At 45.9% G+C, this 24,321-nt stretch overlaps 1 protein-coding gene across 2 annotated transcripts in view; it reads left to right on the top strand.

The window, feature by feature from the left end:
* Fam78b (family with sequence similarity 78 member B) overlaps positions 1-3,489 on the top strand; it is a 92,845-nt gene extending 89,356 nt beyond the window's left edge. For both annotated transcript variants that reach the window (XM_021244702.2, XM_004865190.3), the window contains one exon: positions 2,750-3,489. In XM_021244702.2, the coding sequence (XP_021100361.1) occupies positions 2,750-3,272 (523 nt within the window). In that variant the 3' untranslated portion in view covers positions 3,273-3,489. The remainder of the gene's footprint in view (positions 1-2,749) is intronic.
* Positions 3,490-24,321: the final 20,832 nt, after the last annotated feature.

Below are 24,321 nucleotides of genomic sequence, written 5' to 3'. Positions count from 1 at the left end.
GTATTGTTCTTTCAGGGACTTCGCTACAAACCATTATCAAAGCCATTTTATCAGCTGCCTAAAACAGTCATCCATTTTGTAGGCCAAACTCTTATTGGAAGAAAAAGAAGAGAGAAAGAAAAGCCACACAGTGATATACATTGGTCTCTGATTTTCATAAAAGAAATAAAAATATGCTTTTTAAAGAGAAAGCCACTTCCTATTCACTAAACTGAAATCCTAATGAATTTTGACTCTTTCCAAATTCAAGCCATCCCTTAATGATGTAGACCTTGGGTTCCTGAGGCTGTGGAAAAGAGCATGCATCAGACCCAGAGGATTTCCGAGAGAGCAGCTGCAGAAACAGAGCAGTATGTAGGCCCCAGTGTCACCATGATAAGGACCGCAGTCAACCCGATGTCTTTGTTCTGATATGAAGGTTAAGAAATGTATTGTGTTTCTCTGTTCTGAGAATCCTCCAAGGAAAAGGTCTCTTCTTCCTCTCCTGACACAGGCAAGGCAGTGCACCTTTATTGTATTGTCTCAATTTCTTTTTTCAGAATACTGGGAGAAAACTAAGTTTTGTGCATTTTCCACCACACTGACCTCTAGATGCCTGACCCAGCCCTGGGCAGGAAGATGGTGGTAAAAATAAGAACTATAAAGTCTCTATAGATAAAATAACTGTAGGAGCCAGCAAGGTGGCCAGTCGTGAAAAAGACAGTGTTGTAAAAGAATAAGAAGTGCATCCACTTGAAAGTAAATTCCCCGGGCCATCTGCCATAGTTGTTGGCACTCTGTTAAGGGAGGAGCACATGTATTCTCTGGCCCTGTTGAGAGTTCCTGACCTCCAGTCACACAAAGGATCCCAAAGGCCAGCAGGGCTTGGTTATAACTAAAATAAAAAATAGGGTTTAGGCAACCCAGGAAATAAATGGGGGCACAATAACTACTGTGGTCATTTCATGAACCCAGCTAACACATTGAGTCTCCACCAAACCACCAGTCCTCGTAACTATATCACACTTATTAACACTTACTCCTTTTTACACTATAAGAAGTGGTTGTAGAATTATCTGGAAGCTGTCTCCAGCATAGATACACTAGCGTGTGTAACAAACCAAGCTCTCATTTTCTGGATGAGTCAATTCCTGTTCCTTAGTTTCTACCAAGCATTATACACTACAGTTATTCTCAAACATTATACACTACAGTTAGTTATTCTCAGCAGTTAACCAGAACATGAAGACAAGAGAAAAGACTCCCCCAGCTCCGGGCTCACCTGCTCCCCAGGTGGCCCAGCCCTCCACTGGGAAGTGCTATGGGGGCTAAGTGGAAGCATCATTAGTGTCTCCACATCCCTGAGTGATGGTAAGAGCTGCTGAGTGTTGTCAGCCTCAACTTGACCATGCAGCTCCCTTTTAGACCATGTGGATAAAGCCCTGCAGGATTGTCTAACACTTCCTAGAAGGAAGAACTTCTTAAACAAGACCTTTTAGCTGATGAATCAAACACTCTTCTTTCTTTCTTTGATCATTAAATTCTTATGTATCATTATCAAGCCTTATACCAGAAGTGGAAATATGGAGAATGCCCCAATTACAGTCAAGTCCAGCCCCTCATAGCAGCCCTGGGAGTTGCTACTTCATTGGACAACCTGAGTCCCTCCACTCCATGTGAGGGTACTTGCATGAAACAGTGGCCAAACACATAGACTTTGGAGTCGAGCAACTCCCAGCTCCTCCTCTTACAATATGTAGGGCCCTTGGCATGTTCCTTCAACATCTTTATATCTCCATCCCCTCATGTGAAAAGTGAAAATAAAATCATTTCTATTGTAGAATATTTTGAACATTAACTGAGATAACATAAAGCACTTAGCACAGTGATTGGAGTAAAGAAAAGTACTCCATAAATATCAGCTTTTGCTATTATTATCATTATTATATGCAACAGTCTGTGGCAGGGGGACAAAGCATGGGCTAAGAGTGGGGCACATGTCCTCCTCCGTCATTCTGTGCAAGGTTGGGGGACAGCCACAAAGAGCAGTAGGTGCCCAGAATGGTGAGCTTCCCAAACTGAGGAGATTTTCAGGTTGGACCCGAAGATTTCCCAATGAGATTTTCAGGTTGGACTCGAAGCTGGTAGGAGAGCAGAGTTATCAGAGACCACACTTGACAGCCTGCAGTGCAATATTCTCAAGCCAGGTGGCTTCCAGAAGTGACCAGCATCTTTTTGGATTTTCATTTTCTAAGCCCTGGATTTCCTTAAACCTAGAATTCAACTACTAGAAATTACAGTGTTGTGTTTTTCTTCTAAGAAATTAGTATACCTTTGCCTCCTTGTGCTCTCCTTTTTGCCTGGTACTCTTGCTACCAAGTACATCATATTCTAACCACCAGTTCTTTCCCCCAAAACCAAAACTGTACACCCTCATACTCCTCTAAGAGAGCAGCTCCTGCCATGGAATGCCTCCAAGCTGCTAGTCAACATCATCCCGACTGGTTGGTCCCTCTTTGTTATTTCACAACTGCCTCTGAGCTTTCCACTTCCAATTGGGTCAGCTATGGATTTATTTAATTTGTTTTGGCATGGCTGTTTTACTTCTGTTTTGATTTGTTCTCATTTAATCCTGAAATAGCACAGCGTAGAGCTCTGTGGCCCAAGTCCCCTTCCGAACTTCCTGTTTCACCCAGGTGGTTTGTTAGTAAGTGGTGGCTGCCTCTTTGGCTTGAGCGAGATTCATTCAGCCTCTTCTTTCCTCTGCCAGGTCAAGCTGGGAACTGCCGGACTTGAGGGAAGGGAGAGTAAAAGCCATCAGTGACTCAGATGGGGTGAGCTACCCTTGGTATGGGAACACCACGGAAACTGTGACCCTCATTGGCCCCACCAACAAGATCTCCAGGTTCTCCGTCAGCATGAATGACAATTTCTATCCCAGTGTGACATGGGCAGTGCCAGTGAGCGACAGCAATGTGCCACTGCTAACAAGAATCAAGAGGGACCAAAGTTTCACTACCTGGCTGGTGGCCATGAACACCACCACCAAGGAGAAGATCATTCTGCAGACCATCAAGTGGAGGATGAGGGTGGACATTGAGGTGGACCCTCTGCAGCTGTTGGGACAGCGGGCCCGGCTGGTGGGCAGGACTCAGCAGGAGCAGCCCCGGATCCTGAGCCGGATGGAACCCATTCCCCCGAATGCACTAGTGAAGCCCAACGCCAATGATGCCCAAGTCCTCATGTGGAGGCCCAAGCGGGGGCCACCCCTGGTTGTGATCCCTCCTAAGTAGAAACAGACTGGCCTGACTGTGTGGAGCACATGCCGCTGAGACACGCAGTGAGGCTGCCACGGGTGGCAGGAGCCAAACTGAGTTTCTGAGCCAAAGCAGACCTCTTGGTTTGCCAGCCTTTGCAGCTACTTGTGAAAAGTACAGCTGCTCCTTGGGTGGTAGAACCATAATCCTTACGAAAAGTCCTTTCCTCTTAGGAATAAAGAAATCACTGATTTGACAGACTTGCTGATTACCATGCAAGTAGCCATATTTTGGAGCTGACCAGGATGATTCTTTTATTTGAACTATTGACCATTTCTTTCCTGTGAGATGCAGGGGATGGAAATGAAATTAAACAGTGCCTGTGGCGAATGCTGCTTCCCAACCAATTAGAAGTGGGAGTGAAAACATCTACACCAGATGTTCGTAAGACAGTTCCATTGTCTGACGGGGGGTGGGTGGGTGCTGGGGAAATGGGTAGAATGAAAGCCAGGTGGTAAAAGAATGGGTGATGGGCAAAGGAAAAAATAAGTTGTTGTCACAAATTAAATCTTGTGCATTTATTCATTGGTCATCAGATTGTGAACACACAGGAATGAAAGGAACATGAGAAAAAGACCTTCTGGGAACTGTCCGAGGTGCTGATGTAAACTAACCCATGGAGATTCTTGCCGGCTCCATCTACCCGCCTCTTTCCAGAAAGACTGCATATTCAAATGATTCTTAGTCATAGTATTTGGATACATAGTTCCTGAATTCTGCAGTAGCTATTTTTCAGTCCCTTACCATGTTTTTACTGTTAGCCAAATTGTGATTTTTGTTTACAGCTTCTTATTCTGTTCCCATCACCAGCCCTGACTTTACAAAAAAAGACTTATAATTCACTTAAGGTTTCAAGAACACTTCAGCAAATAAGAATGGTATTTTCATTCTTTTTTCTGTTTTTAGGTTCTGAATAATTGGCACACGTAAAATACAGACATGCACAAACACAGGCATAAGCACACACACAAACACACACACACACGCACATGCACACAACCAGGATGCATATAGCATAATAACTAGCAGATTTGCCAGCAGTGCCTACATATATACCTGCAGCCTCTGCAGATACACAGTACGTACTATCTATATCTATATCTATGTCTATATATAGAGATGTCCATATAGTTTTATTTTAGCTCTGTTTCACAGATGTTTAACTGCTTAAGCATTTATGAAAAAGTGCTTCCTAAGGCCTAACTTTAAAGTTCTTTAATGAAAATCTGGGATACTTACATTAAGCAAGCTTGTATTGCTGAGATTCACCCAACAAGGGTGGAAGGCCAGTTTTCCTTTAGTGGAGCCAATATAAAATTCTTTAAAGAGATTCCAGTCTTTACCATGAGAATTTTTCAGCTCTCCCAACTTAAATTACGCTCCCAAAAGAGAACTTTTCCCTTTATTTTCAGTGGTGCAAATTACAGCACACACACAGTTACACAGAGATACAGAGAGATCCTTGTTCAACTCCCCTGCAAATTAATTATGAAATTCTCACAATGTTGTTGTACATTTAATGCATGCATACTGTAAGACTAATTTGAGAAGCAAGAGAGTTGAAGTCCAGAACAATTCCAGTCCCATGGTTGGCTCCAAAGATTTATCTTCTACCAGAGTTTAGGGATGGAAAATGACAAGCAAGCAGGATTGTTTATAACTCTTATTTAAAATGTAGCTTAATGCAACTTCTTCCCAATTCTAGCCCCAGAAGATGGGACTGGTTTACATGAGGGAATGAACAGGCACACACCACCCATCAGCTATTCTTTTATAGATTAGTTATTGATGGCAAGTTATTTATAGCAACACATTAATGGCACTTCAGTGCATGACAGAAAACCTGGACACATTCCGTTTTGAAATAATTCACTTGTTACATTTGGATTCCTCTGGCTGTCCCTTCTGGTTCCTCCCTATTCTTTATGAGAGAGGTAGCCCCAGAGCGCTCCATGGCAGAAGTATAAATCTGCTTCTAGTCCACACTGACATCAGAAACAGCAGTCTCTCCCACAGATTGACTTAGATGCCGCCTATGGAGTTTCTGGGGTGTGAACACTGATCCTGGAATATAATCCATACAGCCCCACTTTAAGAAAACCTGGTTTTTAAAAATCCAAAATTATAATGATCAATAAGAAAAAATTTATGTTACAAAATCTTACGCAAGGTTTCAACTTTCAGATTTCCCCAGCCTGTGAGAATAAGATATGACATAACACAGTGATGTTTACACAAAGATGTATCTGTATTTATTAAATACATATCTGTACTTAAGCCAGGTGCAGCATGTTTAGCTAGACTTGTTCCTCCTGGAAAAAATTACACTTTTTTAGAGTTTTTTCTTGAATCACCCAAAGCAGTTTTCTGGGAAATTGTGTAATCAAAAAATAAGGAAAAAACAGATGGGAAAGTCCTTCAAAAGCACTATGCAAATATAGATTACAATTATTGTCATTGATACTATTGTGAACTCTACAGTTAGTTCTCTCCATTCTGGAATCAGCCTGGCAAAACATTTCTATTGCCTTGTAGTCAATTATTTTAAAGTTATTGTTTTACAAGGAAAAGACCCCTTTTCTCCCAGTGATCTGTGGATCACTCCCTTTCAGCTTAGTCAGGATGTTGTGAAGTGAAAGCCTCTCTAACGAGGGAGCATTAACCTTGGAATCTCTGTTGGGGTCATCTGCATCTTCCCATTCTCTGCCTTGCTCTGAGATTGCCTTTCAGTTGAATGGGGCTCATTCAATGGCTTAAGTTTTAAATGGGTGGTCTCAGGACTATATTTGTATCCTGTACACATACATGTGGTCTCTTGGTGACACAAGAGTTTTAAAGTCCTGTTAATTAAAGACCATTTCCTCAGATCTTAGATGATAAATGAGGTCTTTTAGTCCAGAATCTCAAAAGAAATTGAGGCCCTGTTAAATTAGGTCGTTTATTCAGGTCCCATGGCTGATCAACAAAAGGCCAGTGTCAGGCCCACATTCTCCCAAATCTCGACTCAAGGCACGGTCATGTTACCTGGGACCCACAGCCTCTTTGTCTCCAGCCACAACACTGTCATCATCCCTGGACCATTCACCCTAAACCAATTAGCCTAAAAGTTACAGAAAATTGGATTCATCTTCTAAAGGACAAGAGAAACCCTTTGTTACTATTACATCACAAAATGAATGCTCCAGATTCCTTTTTATCTGTGACAGCTCTTTTGACATTGAACCCTTAATCTGGGGTCTTTGCTGAAAGCATTTTGCATTTCCAGGTCATTGCCATGGGCCACAGCATATGGGAAAGTTAGAGGATAGTCCCCTTTCTGCCTCTTGTTCTGTAGACCTTTCTTGAGGTCCCTCTACTGGGAAAAATTTCCCAAAATTGGACCCTAAACCAGACATGGTGGTGCATGGCTATAATCCTACCACTCTAGGAGGCTGAGACAAGAAGATCAGAGTTTGAGTCCAGTCTAGGCAACTTAGGGACTTAGCAAGACCCTGTCTCAAAATTTAAAGATTAAAAAAGGGCTGGGGATATAGCTCAGTATGAAGGCCCTGGGTTTGATCCCCAGTACAAAAAAAAAAGCAGCAGTTCTGAGTAATATAAAAGAATTATGACTTATAGACTATTTTTACATAAGGTTTCCAGATGCATTTTCTTATCTCTGGAGACTCTTATAAAAAGTATAATATTGTATTATCATTATTATTATTATTATTATCCCCATTTTACAGATGGCAAATTGTGATCAGAAGAGATTGAGTGATGTATCCATAGACACACAAAGAGAAATGTCAAGAGCAGGACTCAAACTGGGCCCTTCGCCTCAGAATCTCGTACCCTTCCTCTGTGAGGTGCTGCTTCTTAATTCCTTCCTGTCTGGGAAGCACAGAAGACAAAAGAAGGAAAAACAAGTCACTTTCACTTAGTCATGGAGTCCTTACCTGTCTACCAAGCGGACTTATCAAAAATAAGAGATGAGCACTGCTTTGTTGTTCAGAGAACCTTGTAATCTCCCGGGAGGCTGGCCCAGGGAAATGTCTGTCCGCCTGCCGTGTGGTGAGCTGGCTGTCACTCAGCAGCCCCTAGCACAGTCTGAGTAATTAGTGGAATAGAAAATCTGCTCTCCTGGTCTCAGCATCCCTTAAATACCACAGGTACAAAGCCAAAGAGGAAAGCATGTATTCCGCAGCAGAGGTCCCATCTGAGGGGAGCCCTGCCACCACCATCCCTAAGCACAGCAGGCTCAGCCTGTGGGGTGGAGGCAGTGGGAACAATGGATTTCCCAGCCCTACTTGGCATATTGAACAGTCTTGTTAGAACAGAGGGCACAATTAAACATTGCCAGAGCCAGCTCCCAACTGAGTTGCAAAGAAAGATGTAAACACACACACACACACACACACACACACACACACAAAGACCCACCACACTCACACACTTTTCAAGCTGAAAAGAAAATTAATCAAAAGCCCAGTGAATGCCTGAACTCTATAATTAAGCCTAAATGATCCTTCGATAGAAAGGGAGCTGAGTGAGCCAGCTCAGTGCCCACAGATATTTTTACCTCAGAGTCTTATTGCCATTAATTTCTTTTGAGATCTTGTGTACATCTGGTTCCATTCCCTGGTATGACATCTGCCTGTGGAAGGTCTTCCAGAGAGTTGCCAGTTCATTGGCCAGAGGACAGCCAAGGTTGTTCGGTCATTTTCAGAATGCATCCTGGGAGATGGGGTAGCATTGCCTCTCCCTCTTCCCCAACAACTGTGACCCTTCCCTGGACAGATCAAGATAGTCGGATCATGTCCAGATGTCTAAAGCATCGCCTGAGAGATGACATTGTCACCTTGGTAGAGCCATGGGGTCTGGAGCTGGTTGCAGACCCTCAGGTCTCTTCTACTTGGCAACCCCAAACCAGCTCAGGGAAACCCTTCTGCTGCCAGTCTCCACTCCCCCGTGCCACCTTGCTGGAGAGGCCTAAACACTGAGCAGCGATGGAAAGAAAGGCGATTACTGTACAGCCCCACAGGAAGCAGCTCAGGGGAGAATTCCTGGTAGGAACGCCAAGAGACCTTTTGGAAAGGCTGAGCCTCAGGTTTGGGCCAGACTTGAAATCCCTGCCCAATTCACTGAGTTTAAGTGGCCAGCGAAACCAGCTTGTTCTTCCTGTCACAGACTCAGGCCAGAGATAGGGAGAAAATCTTGTGTACTCAGAGCTTTCTCTACTGGCCTGACTGCTCCTGTCATTGTGGCTGGCACCTCACAATTTGGAGCAGTATAGATTTGTCACGTGAGTGCAGAAACATGAGGATGTACTTCTTGTCACCGTGCACCTACACTTCAGGCTGCCTCACTGTTCTGTAGGCCCCGTTCCCTGTGGCCCCGCCACACATGTTCCTCGGGGCTGGCACCCCGTCTCTGCCCCAGCTGGGCCTGGGCATGGCCCCTGAGAGCACCTAACCAGCTCTATTTCTCCAGCTCTTCGGGCAGCAGGCGGTGTGGCCAAGCAGTGTGGCCAAGCGGTGTGGCCTCTGTTCTCCTCCAGGCCCCCATCTGTCCTTGGTGAGCCCAGGAAACAGATGCAGGCTATTACTTAAAATGGCTGGGTGTTTTGTAAGAAACACCCAGGGGAAAGGGAGTAGTCACAGGATTACAGCAGTGATGGGGAGGGGCTGAGACACAGAGCAAGACCCGGCGCCACGAAGACCTCACTGAGGATGCTGAGGGTCACAGACAGTGCCATGCAGTGATTAAATGGTGGCGTCTCTGCGTAAGGCGGTTCTCGGGCTGGCTGAGGCCCAGCCTCCCTGGGAGCAGAGAGGAGACATGAAGGAGGACAGGATGCTTTCCTGCATGCCAGGCCTGGGACTAGGGCAAGCCAAGCGAGGCTATGCAGACACCGCATGTAAGAGCCACTCACTCTCGGGGCTGCACAGACAGCAGTCAGGCATGGTAGGCCCTGTGGAAGCCAGACTCCTCACTGTTTGCCTGGGTGCCTGGCTTGCACCCCTTGCTTTATAAGAGAAGAGGAGGAAGAGTGTTGTGGGATCCTTCTAAATCCTCATTCTTGCAGCAACTTTATAATTGGGGGGTCTCCAGGTGCCACGTCTTTGCTCCAGAGAAATAATGCTCACAGGAAGCCTCTCGGGAGCCATTCACTTCCCTGCTGGGGTCGCACATAACGGGGGAGTCCAGAACCTTGCAAAGTGCCCCCTCAGTCTTCTCTCTACCCAAGACATCAGCCCATCTGTTTGTGAGCAGCCCGGCCCACGCCCTTGTGAGCCAGTGAGGACGGGAAGGTGACAGGGAAGGACGCCTTCAAGCACTTTGAGCTCTTGACAGGCAAGGTACCGGGGAAACCCAGCAGCCACACTGGTGTCATCCAGCACTGGGAGGGAAGAGGCAGCTGGTTATCGCTCCATCTGCTCAGGTCCCTTGGCCCCCACCCTTCAAACCAATTAGAATATTCCACACAGACGTGATCCAATGAAATGTTAATTGGAAAAATAACAAGAAAGATAATACATGCTCTTCGGGCTGAGAACTATTTCATTAAACTGAGCTTTGAAAGCAAGACAGCCAATTAAATTATTTTCCATTTTGCTCCCTCTCATACCAGGAACCATGGAAAGCTATTACTTCTAATTAATTAGGAAAGAGAAAAAAAGACTGCACGTGTATATTGGATGGACAGAGGCTATACCACCCACCTCTCTGTGTGCGTGCCTGTGTGTGTACTTGAGCATGTACTCTCTCACACACACCAGGGAACCGAGACTCATCCACTGTCTGACCTGCAGCATTTAGTGAGTCTTGCCAAACAGCAAGAAAATACCTGTTCCCAGGGAACCATTCACATGATCCAACAAAGGAAGATGCCTTCTTTTAACACATTCATTAGTTGAGAAATAGGGCATTTGTTGTGAAAAGATAAACAGCTTTAAACTCAGCTTTGATTTCCAAAAACTTTTTGCAGCCAAAAATTGATTGTAGCTTTTTGTCTTCAGTAAAGTAGATATTCCCAAGCCAGCTCTGTATCCGACACGATGCTCATTGCCATGGGACGGTCTCATGACAAGGGGACCTGAGACACCTGAGGCCTGATTTTTGAATTGACTTTAGGAAAGTCTCATGTAAGTCGCCTTGGGCACCTCCACATTTCCATCTGTGAAGTGAAAGAAAGCTCTTTCTCAGTGCCATACTCAGCCCGTCAAAGTCCTTAGGCTTCTGAGAAGACACTGACTGTGACTACAGGGTTTCTGCTCTGCCTTGGGAAGACTGATAGAATTCAGCCATGCAGTTAAAATGTTTTCTGTACAAAAAATATGCTAACCTGGAGGCCTAATTATTGTATAACAAATATAAACAATAAGGTAAGGGGTATAATAAGCATATAAAGCAGTCATCCTGGAAGGCGCCTTTCACACTTAGTATCTGTGAGCGGACTCTGAGGTTGGCCCCAGGCCTCTGCACGTGTGTCCCCTCACCGTTCCCCTCCCTCTCCTGCTCTACCTTATCTGCTATGCAAAATAAAAAGGGCTGCCGAAGTCCAGCCACAGTCAGTGCCTCTGACCAGTTCTGACCAGTTTCATTGTCCAGGAAGAGGGACTGGTATTTATTGACACCAAAGAGCCTAACAGCTATCCCAGGCCACAGAGTGTACAGAGAAACATTCTCTAGAATGGGCTTCAGGTTAATTCCTCATTTGTGTGTCTAATGGAGTTGTCAGTTAGGTTCAGACCACCGGAGCAACGGTAATTGACCATCTACACAAGAATTTGGGATTTTTTTTCCCCTAAAACTGAAGCCATGCATGTAATGTGAAAAAACAACAGTGCACCTTAATTTGTCTTGATAAAAAGTATGTGCCCTTGTAGCAATACATCGTTGTTAAATAAATCTAGTACATCAAAAATCCAGAGATAAACAGGAAAATGATCATTTTTTAAAAAGGTATCCAATGGTGGCTTCACCTAAGATCAACTCCTTCATGGATTAAAAAATGCTTGGTAGGCAAGAGCTCATCCGCTGAGCTATACTCCCAGCCTTCCTTTTCTTTTTAATTGTAAAAATTCAATTTGCCCACTTCTTTAGAGCCACGACTATTACATAAAGCAACATACATGAGTATTCACCAAAAATAGTGGGGCAGCATGTTCTCTTTAAAGAAAAGTTGACTGGCAACTTCAGATTGAACACTAGAGATACCCCCAAGAAGCAAGTTTCCACACAGTTAGCATGTGTGCCCATGACAGGAATACTGGTGAGGCTCCCCAGCTCTGGTCAGTCAAGTTTCCACAGATTTCTTTGTGCCTTGCATCTAAGGAACAAGGCCAGAGGGGGAGTCTGGATTCCTTCTCATTTCTGTAGAGCTTTTTATGTCTTGCTAATGGGTTACGGATATAAATGACTTAGAATCCTTTAATATTATTTTAATCTTCTTAAAGAACCAGAGGAAAGTTAGAGACCCTCTTTAGAGAGAAATGCATATGAAAATATTCAAAATTTTATATAAAATTTCAAAGTTATAACCTTGAGGTCTCTTTACAAAGCCCGGGTATGAAAGAATAGCATTTCTTTGCTCACTGTCTTAATATCCGCTCTGTTTACGTGTTTCCATGTCTTCATGCAGGTCTCCTAGTAGACAAGGCAAAGCCCAGCAAGCAGAACCACATGGCAGAGACTAAGGAGGAGGAAATGAGCACTGGCTGGTGGCTCCAGAAGCTGAAGCCCTGGACAGCTGGTTTCCATTAAATCGTGTGCCATCCTGCCTGTCTCCTCGCCACCCTCCCATCCTGTGACCAGTCCCTCCTATCCAGTACCCTACCATGTGCCCAACTGGGCCGGCTGGTTGGCTGGTGGCGGGCTGTGTTGAATTGGGAGTTATGCCTGCTGTATCTTTTTTGTGTGTGGAAAGATTGGGTTCATCCAGACCTCAAGTCCATCCCAAACCCACCCGGTGAAGCCTCCCAAGGACAAAGAGCTGGTCAGCCTGGGCTTCAATATCTAACATGGCCCAGCCTTGGTTCCCAAACCCTGCCTCCTGTCCCTACACAGTCTTGGGTAGGAAACAGAGGAAGGTGTGGACTCCCCTGCTCCTCCCCCTCCACGTGGGTGGCCAGTGTTAATAATCTCTTGTGCTTTCTCCAAGGTCTCCAATCCTTGGAGAGCCAGGGCCAAAGCAGTGCTTTCCCCTACCATGGCCAGGCTGAGTGCCTTCCAGTGGCCAAGGGTAGAGTGTACATGATCAGAATTAGTGGAACAAGTGGAGAACTCCCCTAAGAGAACAAAAATGTTGTGATTGTTTTATTTATTGCTTTATTTATCGGCATACCTACTGACTTAATTTACTTATGAAATATGTATTTATTCTACAGCAGAAAGTCCACTTCCCTCTTTGAAGCATCAATCCCAGAATGTGTCTTCTTGGCCCCCGTAGAGCACAGTGAATTATTCCTCTTGGAAGACACAGGAAAAAGAGGGGAAAGTCTCTCCTTATGCCCAAACACTTCCACCCCAGCCAGATTTTTCAACCAGAAATGACATTAGAAAACACCAGCTAGAAGGCTGTAAAGCCACCACCCAAATCAGCACAGGCTCGACTGTCTAGACCGAAACTCTGAGAATCCTCTCAACCCACTCCCCTTGTACCTATGCTCCCCTTCAACTCTTTCCCTGACTAGAGTCCTCATCCTGCTTTGGGGCCATATCCTTATCACCAGGTGCACATTAGAATCATCTGAGGAGCTAGAAAGAGTGTCCATGCCTGATGTCCTCTCCAAAACAGTTACAGCAGAATCTCCAAGGGTAGATGTCAGGCATCCGTGCTTTCTAAGTTCCCCCAGATAACTCCAATGTGAAAATAGGGTTAAGAAGTATTTCTGGTGTCTTCCGTTCTTCACCCCTCTCCACAACCCAGAACCCATCCTCCTGTCATTCCCAAGCTTCCTCTAGAGTCCTCTTCCCATTCCTCCAGCTGACTTCCTCCCTGACAGATCCCTGGAGTGGTAGCAGGTCCCCGGAGCCAAATGCTGAGAGTGGGGTCTGCTCCCAGGTAGGTGATTTCCAACTTTTCTAGGAGCAGAAACCTGTCCCCTGCCTGGATTCTCTCTCCACCTGTGCCTCCCCCAGTCTCCCAAACTCTAGAAGTTTAAAAGGGCACATCATTGACATTCCTGTCTCCAAGTCCCAATCCTAACGGTAAGACTCATGCCAGTTTTTATAATCCAAGGCTTGGCCATTTCTGCTGTTCCATCTCAATAACAGAAGGTCTACTGGTGACCAAGGAAGGGGTCCCATTGCCCCCAAGCTAAGTCCTTTGTCCAAAATCCTGGCGGCAGCCACCACACATCCAAATCCTAGATGGCTGAGAAGAGGCGTCTCACCCTTGACATTTATGAGAGCCACACTGCTGAGTGTGAGTAAATGTGTGTGTAAATGTATGTGTGCATGTGTACATATGCATACACTGTCTGCCTGTTCACTATCTAGGTCTATAGAGATACTAATTTCAACTTTACAGTGATGACATTTTCCATGAAAGCAATTGAGGACTTTGCTGTCTTTCACTCACTGGAGTTGTACTATTTCAGGATGGGCTCAAGTGAATCTTATATTCTATATATACGCAGAATGTTGTAATATTAAAAACTGCTGGGCACACTACACACACACACACACACACACACACACACACACACACAGCACCTATGGAAGCCTGTGCTGTGGGAAGAGCTCATTTTGTTAACCTTCATCCCCCGTCTAAGTACTTTCCTGGGACAAGCACCATGTTGCACCCCTCAGCTGCCTGGCCCCTCCCCATCCTTCATTCATACCACCAGGCATCCTTTTCCAACTCATTCATCAGAATGTCCCTGCCCCAAGTCCCATCTCTCAGGGTCCTGCTCTCTGACAGGTGGCAATTCAGCAGTGGGTGCTAAAGAGTTGAGTGTTAGTTTCCCAGGTGACATTTATGTTTTAAAGGGGCTACAGATAATGCCTTAATCCAGAGGAGAGCTGTAGTGGTGGAAATTCCAGGCACAGAAGTGGGCTGGTAAGGGAGCTTTTTTTTTTTTTTGGTACCAGGGATCAAACTCGGGACCTTGTGCTTTTGAGACAGGTGGTGGAACCACTGAGCTGAATCCCTGGCCCCAGGAGCTTATTTTTATCAGAGGGCATTTCAGAGCCCCCCACATCATACCCGTCTCTCAGATCAGCCCTTCCTAAGCACGTAAGCACAAGAAAGCACACTTACTGATATAGATGTTCCAGAATTTTGAGATACCTCCCTTACATTGGCCCTGTCTTAAAAATGAAAAAAGAAAAAAAAAAACAGTTAAATTAATTTAAACCTCCTTGGGTAATGTAGCTTATTTTTCACCAGGCACTAGCCATCTGGTCTACCCCACCCTGTTCCAGTTTCTTCCTGCTCCTTGTGTTTTCTGCTACAGCCGCATCTGTTAATTTGGTCATATATGTCCACTCTGCTGTCTCCTTTCCTGCTCTCCCCCATATGTCCGTCCTTCCCTGCTTCCCCCTGGAATTGTCCTGTTTGTCGGTGTTGTCGAGGACAGAAGAGCAGGTTAAGCGCATGAGCATGTGTGTATCACTTTGAAGAAAGAGAAACCAGGTATTCTGCTACAGTTCGGAGAAAAACCCAATGAAGGGAGAGATGAAAGCTGGCTCTGCAGAGTGCCTTAAAATGACTTTACTTAGGAAATTCTGAGTTGTCAGTCTTTGGATGTTACATGAACTCAACAGATGTTGCATTTCACTTCTCTGGGATTAAAAAAAGTTAAATACAGTATGATTCAACAATGACAACAAAGTATATTTTCTCTTTAATTTGTTCCTTAAATATGTAGTGTCTGATTTTCCACAAAAACTGGGGAATGCTCCAGGCACCCACAAGCTCTGGAACATACAGAGGGTAGACGCAAGAGTCCTGCCCAGCTGGGAAAGCATTGGTGATGTAGGCAGAAAGCTGCAACTAGATATAATCCAAAAGGCAATTTTACTGTGAGAAAGAAGTATCAAATCCATGGATGATGGCCCACACTTGTAATCCCAGCACTCAGGAGGCTGAAGCGGAAAGATTGCATGTTTGATTCCAGCCTGAGCTACATAGCGAGTCCCAGACCACCCTGGACTACATACCCGGGCCCTGTGGAATGAGAGAAAGAGAGGGAAGTGAGGGTATTGCAACAGGGAGCAAGGAAAAGGGATCTTCACCCTTCTCCTTGATGAGATTGTATTTGTTTTAGATGACTGGGGCTTCTATAACAAAATACCCTAAACTAGGGAGTTTATAAACAACAGAAATTTATTTCTCACAATTTTAGAGGCAGGGAAGTCCAAGGACAAGACTCCTGCAAGTGAGGGCCCGCTTCCTGGCTCATGGACAGACTTCTGTCTTCACAGCCTGGAAAGGTGGCTGGACTCCCCAGGGCCTGATTTATAAAGGCGCCACCCTCATCATCTAATCACCTCTCAAGGTTCCACTTCCTCAAGCATAGGGTTTCAACACATGAATTTGGGCAGGAGCAGCACAAACATCAGACCACAGCAGTAGTGTGTCCTAGTTTGTGACTTGGTGTTGTGAAACTGGGAAGAGAACATCCTAGAAATGCAGAGGGTAAACCTTGCCCTTCCATCCCTTTCCCACTAGCAGTCTTTTCCGCAACACCCATAACCAGTGTCCACTCTGCTTTTGCTGATGCTTTTCTCTCAGGACACTGGCCAACTACAGTCCCACACACATCGGTTATTTTGAAAAATCTGAATTCCTGAATACAGTTGGGTTTCTGGGATCTCTCTCTCTCTCTGTCTCTCTCTCTCTCTCTCTCTCTCTCTCTCTCTCTCTCTCTCTCTCTCTCTCTCCCCTCTGTCTCAGAATTACATTTTTAAAGGATAGGGCTTCATCTAGGCAGGGCTGGGAGGGAGGCCCTAATGTGTGCTTGGATTCTGAGAACTCGACTCTGGGCCCCAGCTTATAGCGGCCCCTCCCTCTCTCCACTGCACACTCCCTGACCCAGCCCTTCCACTGTGGATACCAGAGCCAAGCTCCTAAGTGCTTGGTTTCACCCAGCTCACAGCTGCTCGCTCTACTGGGCCTTTTATTCAAATCTATCATGGCTATTTTCCACAAGAGATGTGATCCTTCTGTGGAGTCAGCAGTTTTAAGATAGTTGAGAGTCACTAATTCAATCTCTCTCCCTCTCTCTCTCCCTCTCTCTCTCTCTCTCTCTCATCAAAATAGAGTAAGAAAACCCAGATACAGAGATAAAGTTGTTTCCACTCCTAAAAATATATATATTTAAGAACCTCTATCATGCACTCAATGGGGTGAGGAGGGTACTTGTTAACAGATTTATGTGTAACCTAAGATATGCCCACACTCCCCAGTCAGATGAGCAGCATGTGCTCAGCCCTACGGGAAGCAGCTCCACTGACACAGCTTAGAAAAGGGATTCTGCCTCTTCCCCGTCAGAAAACCTGACCTGAGGTACACGCTCTGTGAAAGGACATTTGTGCTTTCTCCTTAGCTGGCTCATTTTAAGGAATAAGCAGTGCACCCATGATTGCTGAAGGGCTGCAGTGCTTCCCTGTGCACCTGCTCAACTCTAAAGCAGGAGCAAGGGGTGGGGGCAGATGGTGGCAGTTGAGGTGCACCGCACATATAAGTGGTATTTCTTTCTTACTAAAATCTGTACAGTTGCACGTTAAACTCTCTAATGATTTGGGGAAAGGAACAAGAATGTATCTGATTTTTTTAAAAGACCAAACTCATATATTTCAAGAAGACACTTGAAGGCTCAAAGACAGAATATTCAAACATAACTCTATATTGTTACTTCTGTGAAGAAATAATATGGCCTGCGTGGTCAACTTGGGCTACAAATATGATCACATTTATTTTCCCAATGAATTACTTGAACCTTCTTAGTCTCTGTTAACAGAAAGGACAGGAATCCCTTCTTGAGAGTTCCCCAACCAGCTCACCCTCAATTTCTCAAAAACCCTCTGTCCTGAACTCTCATTCAGTGAGCCAAAACACTAAGCAGAAGCCAGGAATGGAGCACACTTCTAGTCCCAGCTACTCAGGAGGCTGAGGTAGGAGGACTGCTAGTTCAAGACCAGCCTAGGCAATTCTGTGAGACTCAATCTCAAAATAGAATTTTTGAATGGGCTGGGGATGTAGCTCAGTGGTAAACTGCCTCTGGGTTAGATCCTTAGTACTGAAGAAAAAAAAAAACAAAACGCAGCAGAAAGAACAGGATCGTGCCCATTGTCTGAGGAAAGAGGACAGTTTACCACAACCAGGATGTCAGGACACAAGTTGTCCCCCCGCACAGTGTTGGGCCCGATGCTCCACCCAGTCATTGCTCTCAGAGCACGGCCGTGCCAAGGGACCTGGGAATCCATCACACCAGGTCAACCCCTAAGCCCTCTCCTCCCCATGCAGCAACTTCGACACCCTTCCTGGGCTCTGAGCCAAGGGCCAGGCCCCCTGGAGGCCCCAGCGGGCAACCCAACCTTACACCAGGGAGGGGTGGAGCTCTCATTCTTCACCTCACACCAAGTCCCACGTTCTTTTTGCAGCTTAGCTGATTTCTTCCACACCCCACATGTCCTCCTTCTCTTCTTTGGAGCCCTACATTTGCATAACTAAAAGGGACCGTTGAGGAGCAGCGCTTCTTATTTCAGCAAATACTTACTAACTGCCAAGTAAACAGACAGAATTCCATCTCTCCCTCCCTTCTGCCTTTCCTCCCTCTCTCTTTCTCACTCTGGTGGGAGAAGAAATACACAATAAACATAATAAATAAGGAAATTGTATACTTAGGCGGTAAGAGATACTATGGGAGGGCAGGTAAGGGGACCCAGGTGGGCTGGGAGAGGTGCTCCCACTTCTAAGTTGTACCAAGAAGCACCCATCAAATGCATTTACTAAAATAACACTGATAATAATTCTGGCCTCCCTAGGTGCCCCTCAGATCTCTGCATTAATGGGCACCCTGTTCCACTAAAGCCTTCAGAGCTACTCTTCATAGATTCCAAAGCAGAATCAGGTTTATTGTCTCCTACCATTACAACTACTCATGGAGATGCCATTTATTTCTTTCAGCTAAAAAAAGTAATGACTTTTCCAGGGTCACACAGCTGCTAAGTGTCAGAGTAAGGATCCTGGTATAGTCCTACTGACTCCATCAGGTGATTTTTCTCAATCTACTTGTAAATAGCATAAGAAGACACAAAGCCAGAAGATCTAAAGTTGAGATCCAGCATTGCCTCCTAGTAGATGGACAAAACCTTGAAATGTTCCTTGCAGACATAAGACTGCCTGTGGAATTACATTATCAATCATAAGACACAGTACCAATGTGAGGCTTTGGGGCAACTCTGCAGGCTGTCTCAAAACTCCACTGACCTACTATCTGTGTGATTCAGGAAGTAAATAAATATAATTAAAAGGAGTTATTTTTATTACATGCTACACACAACTCCCAAAGCAATCCTTACTCAGGTTGGAAAAATTAAAACAGTATATATTTTCAGTCTATAAACTAATTATTTGATTCAAAGCAAGCCCTCCTTAAAGTGTTTGCTAAAAGCAGGTGCACAATTATGCTAACTGGATTGGAGACGCACTGGTGGGTGGCCCTTATTATAAACTCCAAGCATTCTCTGTGCACCGCACAAGTGTGGAGGAAAGGACATTGGTGTGACAGATCCCAAGAGCCTAAGTGTGGCTATGAACAACCAATTGGATTTATTGTCATATCCCAGACCTCTGCTTCCTCGCTGATTTGCAGGCATTGGACAATGCCCACCAAGGAGCAGAATGTGTCACGTTGGCCTGAAAGGCAGCTGGTCCTGAGGCTATCAGTCTAAACTGCTAAATAAGACAATTCTGCATCTGGGAGAGCTTAGGAGAAGTCAGCTTTAAAAGGAGAGGCAAAAGGTACTTTCTGAAAAGTTTCTGAAATCTAGCTGCCTGTTCCCTGTGCTTCTGCATAAGGAATGTCTTGCCTATTAAAAAAATCTATAAAAATAAAAGTAAAGCACGGCTTCATAGAGCTGCCACGTATCACCAGCTGTCTTCTCTTTGTGGTCAGCGCAGGAGACGCTAGACCGACATGTAACCTCCTCACCATCCCCAGCTGGGGGAGGACAAAGGTGTCCTTCCATGCTCCACTCCAGCAAGAAGCCAAAGGAAGTTAGATAAAACTACCCCCAAAGACAATACCTTCATGAGCCCAGGTTGAAAATGAAGAGGGTCAGCTACATCTTCAGGCAGAGAATCTCAAGGTTAGAGAATGAACCAAGGTAGAAGATGAAAGTGTTGTCCAACTTCTGACCCCAGACTGGGTCCTTTTTTGCCTCTCAGAATTGTGGAATCAAGAGCAAGACCAAACACCAATGGAGCAGTGAAGGAGGTTTTATTGTTGCCGAAGAGTAAGGGAAGTGGGAGACAAAACTAACAGATCCAATTCCTCACCTACTGGGGGCCAGAAGGCTATAGATATGGGATAAAAGAAATGAGGGGGAGAGATGAGCTAGTAAAGGGGAAGGATATTCACGTATTTTCCAGAAATTCAGGCACCATTTCTTTTTCCCCCTTTTATGTTTTTTTTTTTCTGGTCATAGTCATGGCAACAGCCATGGCTCTGGGAAGAGTGTCATTTAGCATGCAGCTGGGATTAAAAGAAGTTACAGGGTGTCTCTGGAAGTCATCTGTACATCCAGATGGTTTCAGCTAGCCCACCTGAAGGGGGAACTCGGTGGGCATCTTGATAAGCAAGTTGGGCAGGGAAAAATTCAGCTAGGTCAACTAGGCAATGCAAGGTGAGGGCAGGGTAACCTAAGGACTCCAGGAACAAGTAATCAGATTCGTGGTAATCAGTCTCCAAGCCAAAAATTCCAGTACTGGGCCTGAGACCCAGAATAGTTTAAATCAGATCCATTCCCCAAATGCTGGAACTTGTCTTTGTCTCAGCAGCACTTCACTCTAGTGAAATTATCTTCAGGTGGGACCCGATTATTTCCTACCACTGAGGAAAGACAGAAAAATGGGCTTCAGCTGAAGTTGTACGTGTCTTTTATTAAGGCTCTGAAAGAGTAGAAATAAATGGCACCTACTGAAGGATTCTGTTTTTCTTCTTCCTAATGTCCTTCTCCCACACACCATAGAGGAGTCTGTAAGGCAGAGAAAAACTCTAGGCAGGTTACAGTTTTCCCCGGAGCAGTTCTGAGTTGTTTATCTGTCTCCCTTCTGAATTCTAAGATATTAAGCTAAGGGGTAAAAGGACCCCCAAAATCACACTTCTAAAGAGCCTTATCTCCTCTGGGGAGCAGTTTAGAAAAATCTAGATTGCCTCAGGGCAAGGCAACATTTTGAAGTATTCAAGACATAGCCTGGAATCTGACTCTCTAGAGTATTTAATGAAGCATAAATATCCCCTCATTGTTAAATACCACAAGGCTGCCATCCACTGCTAACAATAAGCAATTAAGTTTGAGAAAGAAACAAGTAGGCCCAGGTCCCCAAGAGTTGAGGTCCAATATGTCCCCTGACGTCTAGCCCTTCTGTCTCAGTCATTTTCCTCATTCCACCATACCAAACACACACAATTTAAAGGAGAGGTTTATTCTGGCTCACAGTTTTTAGAGGATTCAGTCTATAGTCGGCTGGCTCCAAGACAAAAATGGCACAGTGGAAGGGACTGGGCAGAGGAAAGCTGCTGGCATCATGGTGGGCAGGAAGCAGAGGAAGAAGGAGGAGGCATGGGGGGTGCTCCCTTCTGGATCAGTGACTCGCCTCTAACCAGGCCCCACCTCCTAACAGCACATTCAGCTCTGAACACACCCCGATCAAATCACCTTCCAAAATCCCCACCCCTGGACATATGATCTGGTTGAGGACATTCTAAATGTAAACGATAATACCCTCTCTTTCCTCGATTCAGAGGTTCCTAAGCACTTTCAGTTGCACAAAACCTGGTGGTTTATACAGTCCTGTGACGTTATCCTAGCAACAACCATATGGGGTGTTACTAGCCCTGACTGACATCTGGAAGAAAGCAGGCTTATAGAGGGTGGAAGACAGCTAATAGATGTCAGAGCAGGGGCTGTATTAGAATTTCCCAGTCTGTAGTCGACCCAGCACACTTTGCATGGCTCCAGCTTGGAAGCTGAGGCTGGGAAAAGAACCTCCATACCATGAGATCATGCCATTTCAGATATGAGAATGCTGAGGTCCAAACAATTTCAACATGTAGCCACGTGGCTTGTTCTAAGCTCAGTGGAAAGCGCTGTCTCCCTCTCCAGCGCTTAGCTGACTGGCTGGGGTCCCTCCTGGCTTGGGGACAGAGAGGCTGCAAGCCCAAAGAAAAGGCCTTGGGGAGCCAGCTCAGCATAAGGTCCTTCTCACCCAAGCTTCTCACTCCTGCAGGTGACATGGGCTGGGAAGGCTCTAGCTTGTGTCCTGTGACATTTGTACCTCCTGCTCTTCTTTAAGCAGAAAAAAGCTTTCTAGGCACTATCAGCCTCTGTCACAAGAACCTGCCCCAGGGCTAGAATTCTTGCCATACCCTAGGCCACAGGAAGACTGTGGGGACTCTTGGGAGTACCAGCAAGTCACCTGTTTCTTAGGTAGCTTCAATTCTATGGCTCAAGTTGCCATGATTTTTGGATATGGAAGTGCCCCAGGAAACCACCTCTTTTTGGAATGTGAGACTCTCATGTTTCTGCCATCCCAAATAGCACTAAAGCTCTATGTTGGGCCAGCCTATGTCATGGTCAACTGATTCACCAAGATTCATCAACTCACCCATGTGCCTGCTCACAGAGTGGGTCTCCCAGCCCCATACCAGCTCCTTTCTAGCTTCAGGCTCCAGAAATCAAAGGCTCCCTCTGCCCTGGGAAATGGGTGTTCAGCAGCCATGACTAGGATCCTTCAAGGTACCTGGGAGTCCTGCTAAGTCCCCAGCCCTGAGAAAATTCCCCAACCTGGCCAATTCTAGGAAGGTTACTTTAAAGGGAATTCCAGGCTATTTTATGCACTCTCTATAAAGGAATGCATTTTGAAAAAGGGGCTCAATCCCAGACCTAATCCCACAAGGTCCCTGTGGTTTTTTCCTCCCCGATCTTGCCCTTCACAGTTTGCTCCTGTGTCACCTTCTTATCATACAACCCCCTTCTCCCCTAAAGACAGGGGAAGGTGCTGGGAGGTCTTAAGGTACACAGACTGATGGCTACTATCTTCCCAAAGTGACCATGGTGCACGGCCGGCCTGGGATGCCTAGGTCCTCAGTATCCAGACAGCCAGGCTCCTGGGCAGGGAGGCCACTGCAATGGCAGCAGGAGAACAGCATCCATGCGGATGGAGGAGCCTAGCTCTGTAGTGCTCCTTGTCTCCTGAACAAAACCTCTTCCTGCTGGTGAGCTGAGGTGAGCAGAAACCAGAGGGTCCTCAGGGAAATTCTTGAAGCTCTGTTTAACACTTTTGGTGCAAGTTACTCTGGGAAGATACAGCCTGTGGGAATGCAGCATTTCAAGACCACTACCTTCCAACCCTGGAGGACACCTGAGACCCTCATCTGGTACAGACATGAGGCCCTGAGGAAAGGGGACTGGGGCCTAGGAACCCAGGGAGCAAGGTTTGGAGGCCAGGCAGGAGTCCCTGGGTATTTCTCTCAGTAGCTCTCAGCAAATCTGCAGGATGGGCCATTACCTCCCTGCATTCCCATCACAGAAACACAGCTAGAGTCAGGCACGCGGTACACGCCTATAATCCCAGCACTGGGGAGACTGAGGCAGGAAGCTCCCTGTGAGTTCAAGGCCAACCTGGACTACACAGTGAGTTCAAGGCCAGCTTGAACTACATAGCGAGGCCCTGTCTCAGAACCCCCTGCCCGAAAGAAAGAAAGAAAGAGAAAAAGAAAGAGCTGGGTGTGGTAGTATACAACTGTAATCCCAGCCCTCAGAGGCTGAGACAAGAGGATCACAGGTTTGAGCCCACGCAGGGCAACTTGGTGACTCAGGAAGATTCTATCTCAGAAATTTAAAAATATATGTGTGTGTGTGTGTGTGCGCGCGCACGTATACATACACATATGGCTGGGGATACAGCTCAGTGCAAAGCCCTGGGGTTCAATCTCCAGCACCACACACACGCGCGCACACACACACACACGCAAACACACACAGGGCACTCATTTCTTTGTCATGTGCTCTGCAGAGATGAAGGGCTATCTACTGTGTGCCGAGCACTGCTCCAGGGGCAGGAGGCACAGCAGTGGCCTTACCCTCTAGCAGGGAATGGGAAGTGAGTTTTAAAGGGAATGTATGCTATGTATTCGAGAAGGGCTCTAGAGGAAAAGAAAGCAGAAAATGAGGGTGTAAATTGATGAGGGGCTTCCAACAGGTAGTCAGGGAAGTTTCCCTGAGACGTTAGCACCGAAACAGATGTAAGGGAATGAGCCAAACAGACACCCAGAGAAGGCGCCCACCAGGACAAGGACATGTGCTGTGCAAAGGTCCTGGGGTTGGGCCTCACCCAATGTGATCGTAGAACTGCGGCATGGCTGGAGTGCAGTGAGCTTTATCTTTTATACTCGGTGCACCAGGGCTCACCTGAGACCCTTCTGCGCCTGAATTGACACTGCCCACAGGTTTACATCAGAAGTAAGGATATTCTGGCTGGGCAACCAGTTTCCCCCAGGAAAATACTTTTTCCCCCTGCTGTACTTGAGGTTGAACTCAGGACCTTCATGCTGAGCTACATCCCCAGCCCTTTTTGCTTTTGAGACAGGGCCTCTCTTAATTGCTAAATTGCCCAAGCTGGGCTTAAACTTGCAGTCCTGCCTCAGCCTCCCAGAGTGCTGGGATCACGGCACTTGAAAACATTTGAGTCACATCCTTCCTAGGCCTTTCACAAAGGTTAACTGAGAACTCTCCTGGAGGAAGGAGGGAGGGAGGGCACACGGGACACTCAGTAGTGAAAGACTGAGGCTCCTGGTGGCCAAGT

The sequence above is a fragment of the Heterocephalus glaber genome, unplaced genomic scaffold (assembly GCF_053883595.1).
Source record: "Heterocephalus glaber isolate CG9 unplaced genomic scaffold, H.glaber_assembly_v1.0 deba00000738, whole genome shotgun sequence".
Classification (NCBI taxonomy): Eukaryota; Metazoa; Chordata; class Mammalia; order Rodentia; family Bathyergidae; genus Heterocephalus; species Heterocephalus glaber.
This window is presented reverse-complemented; position numbering and strand designations above follow the sequence as displayed.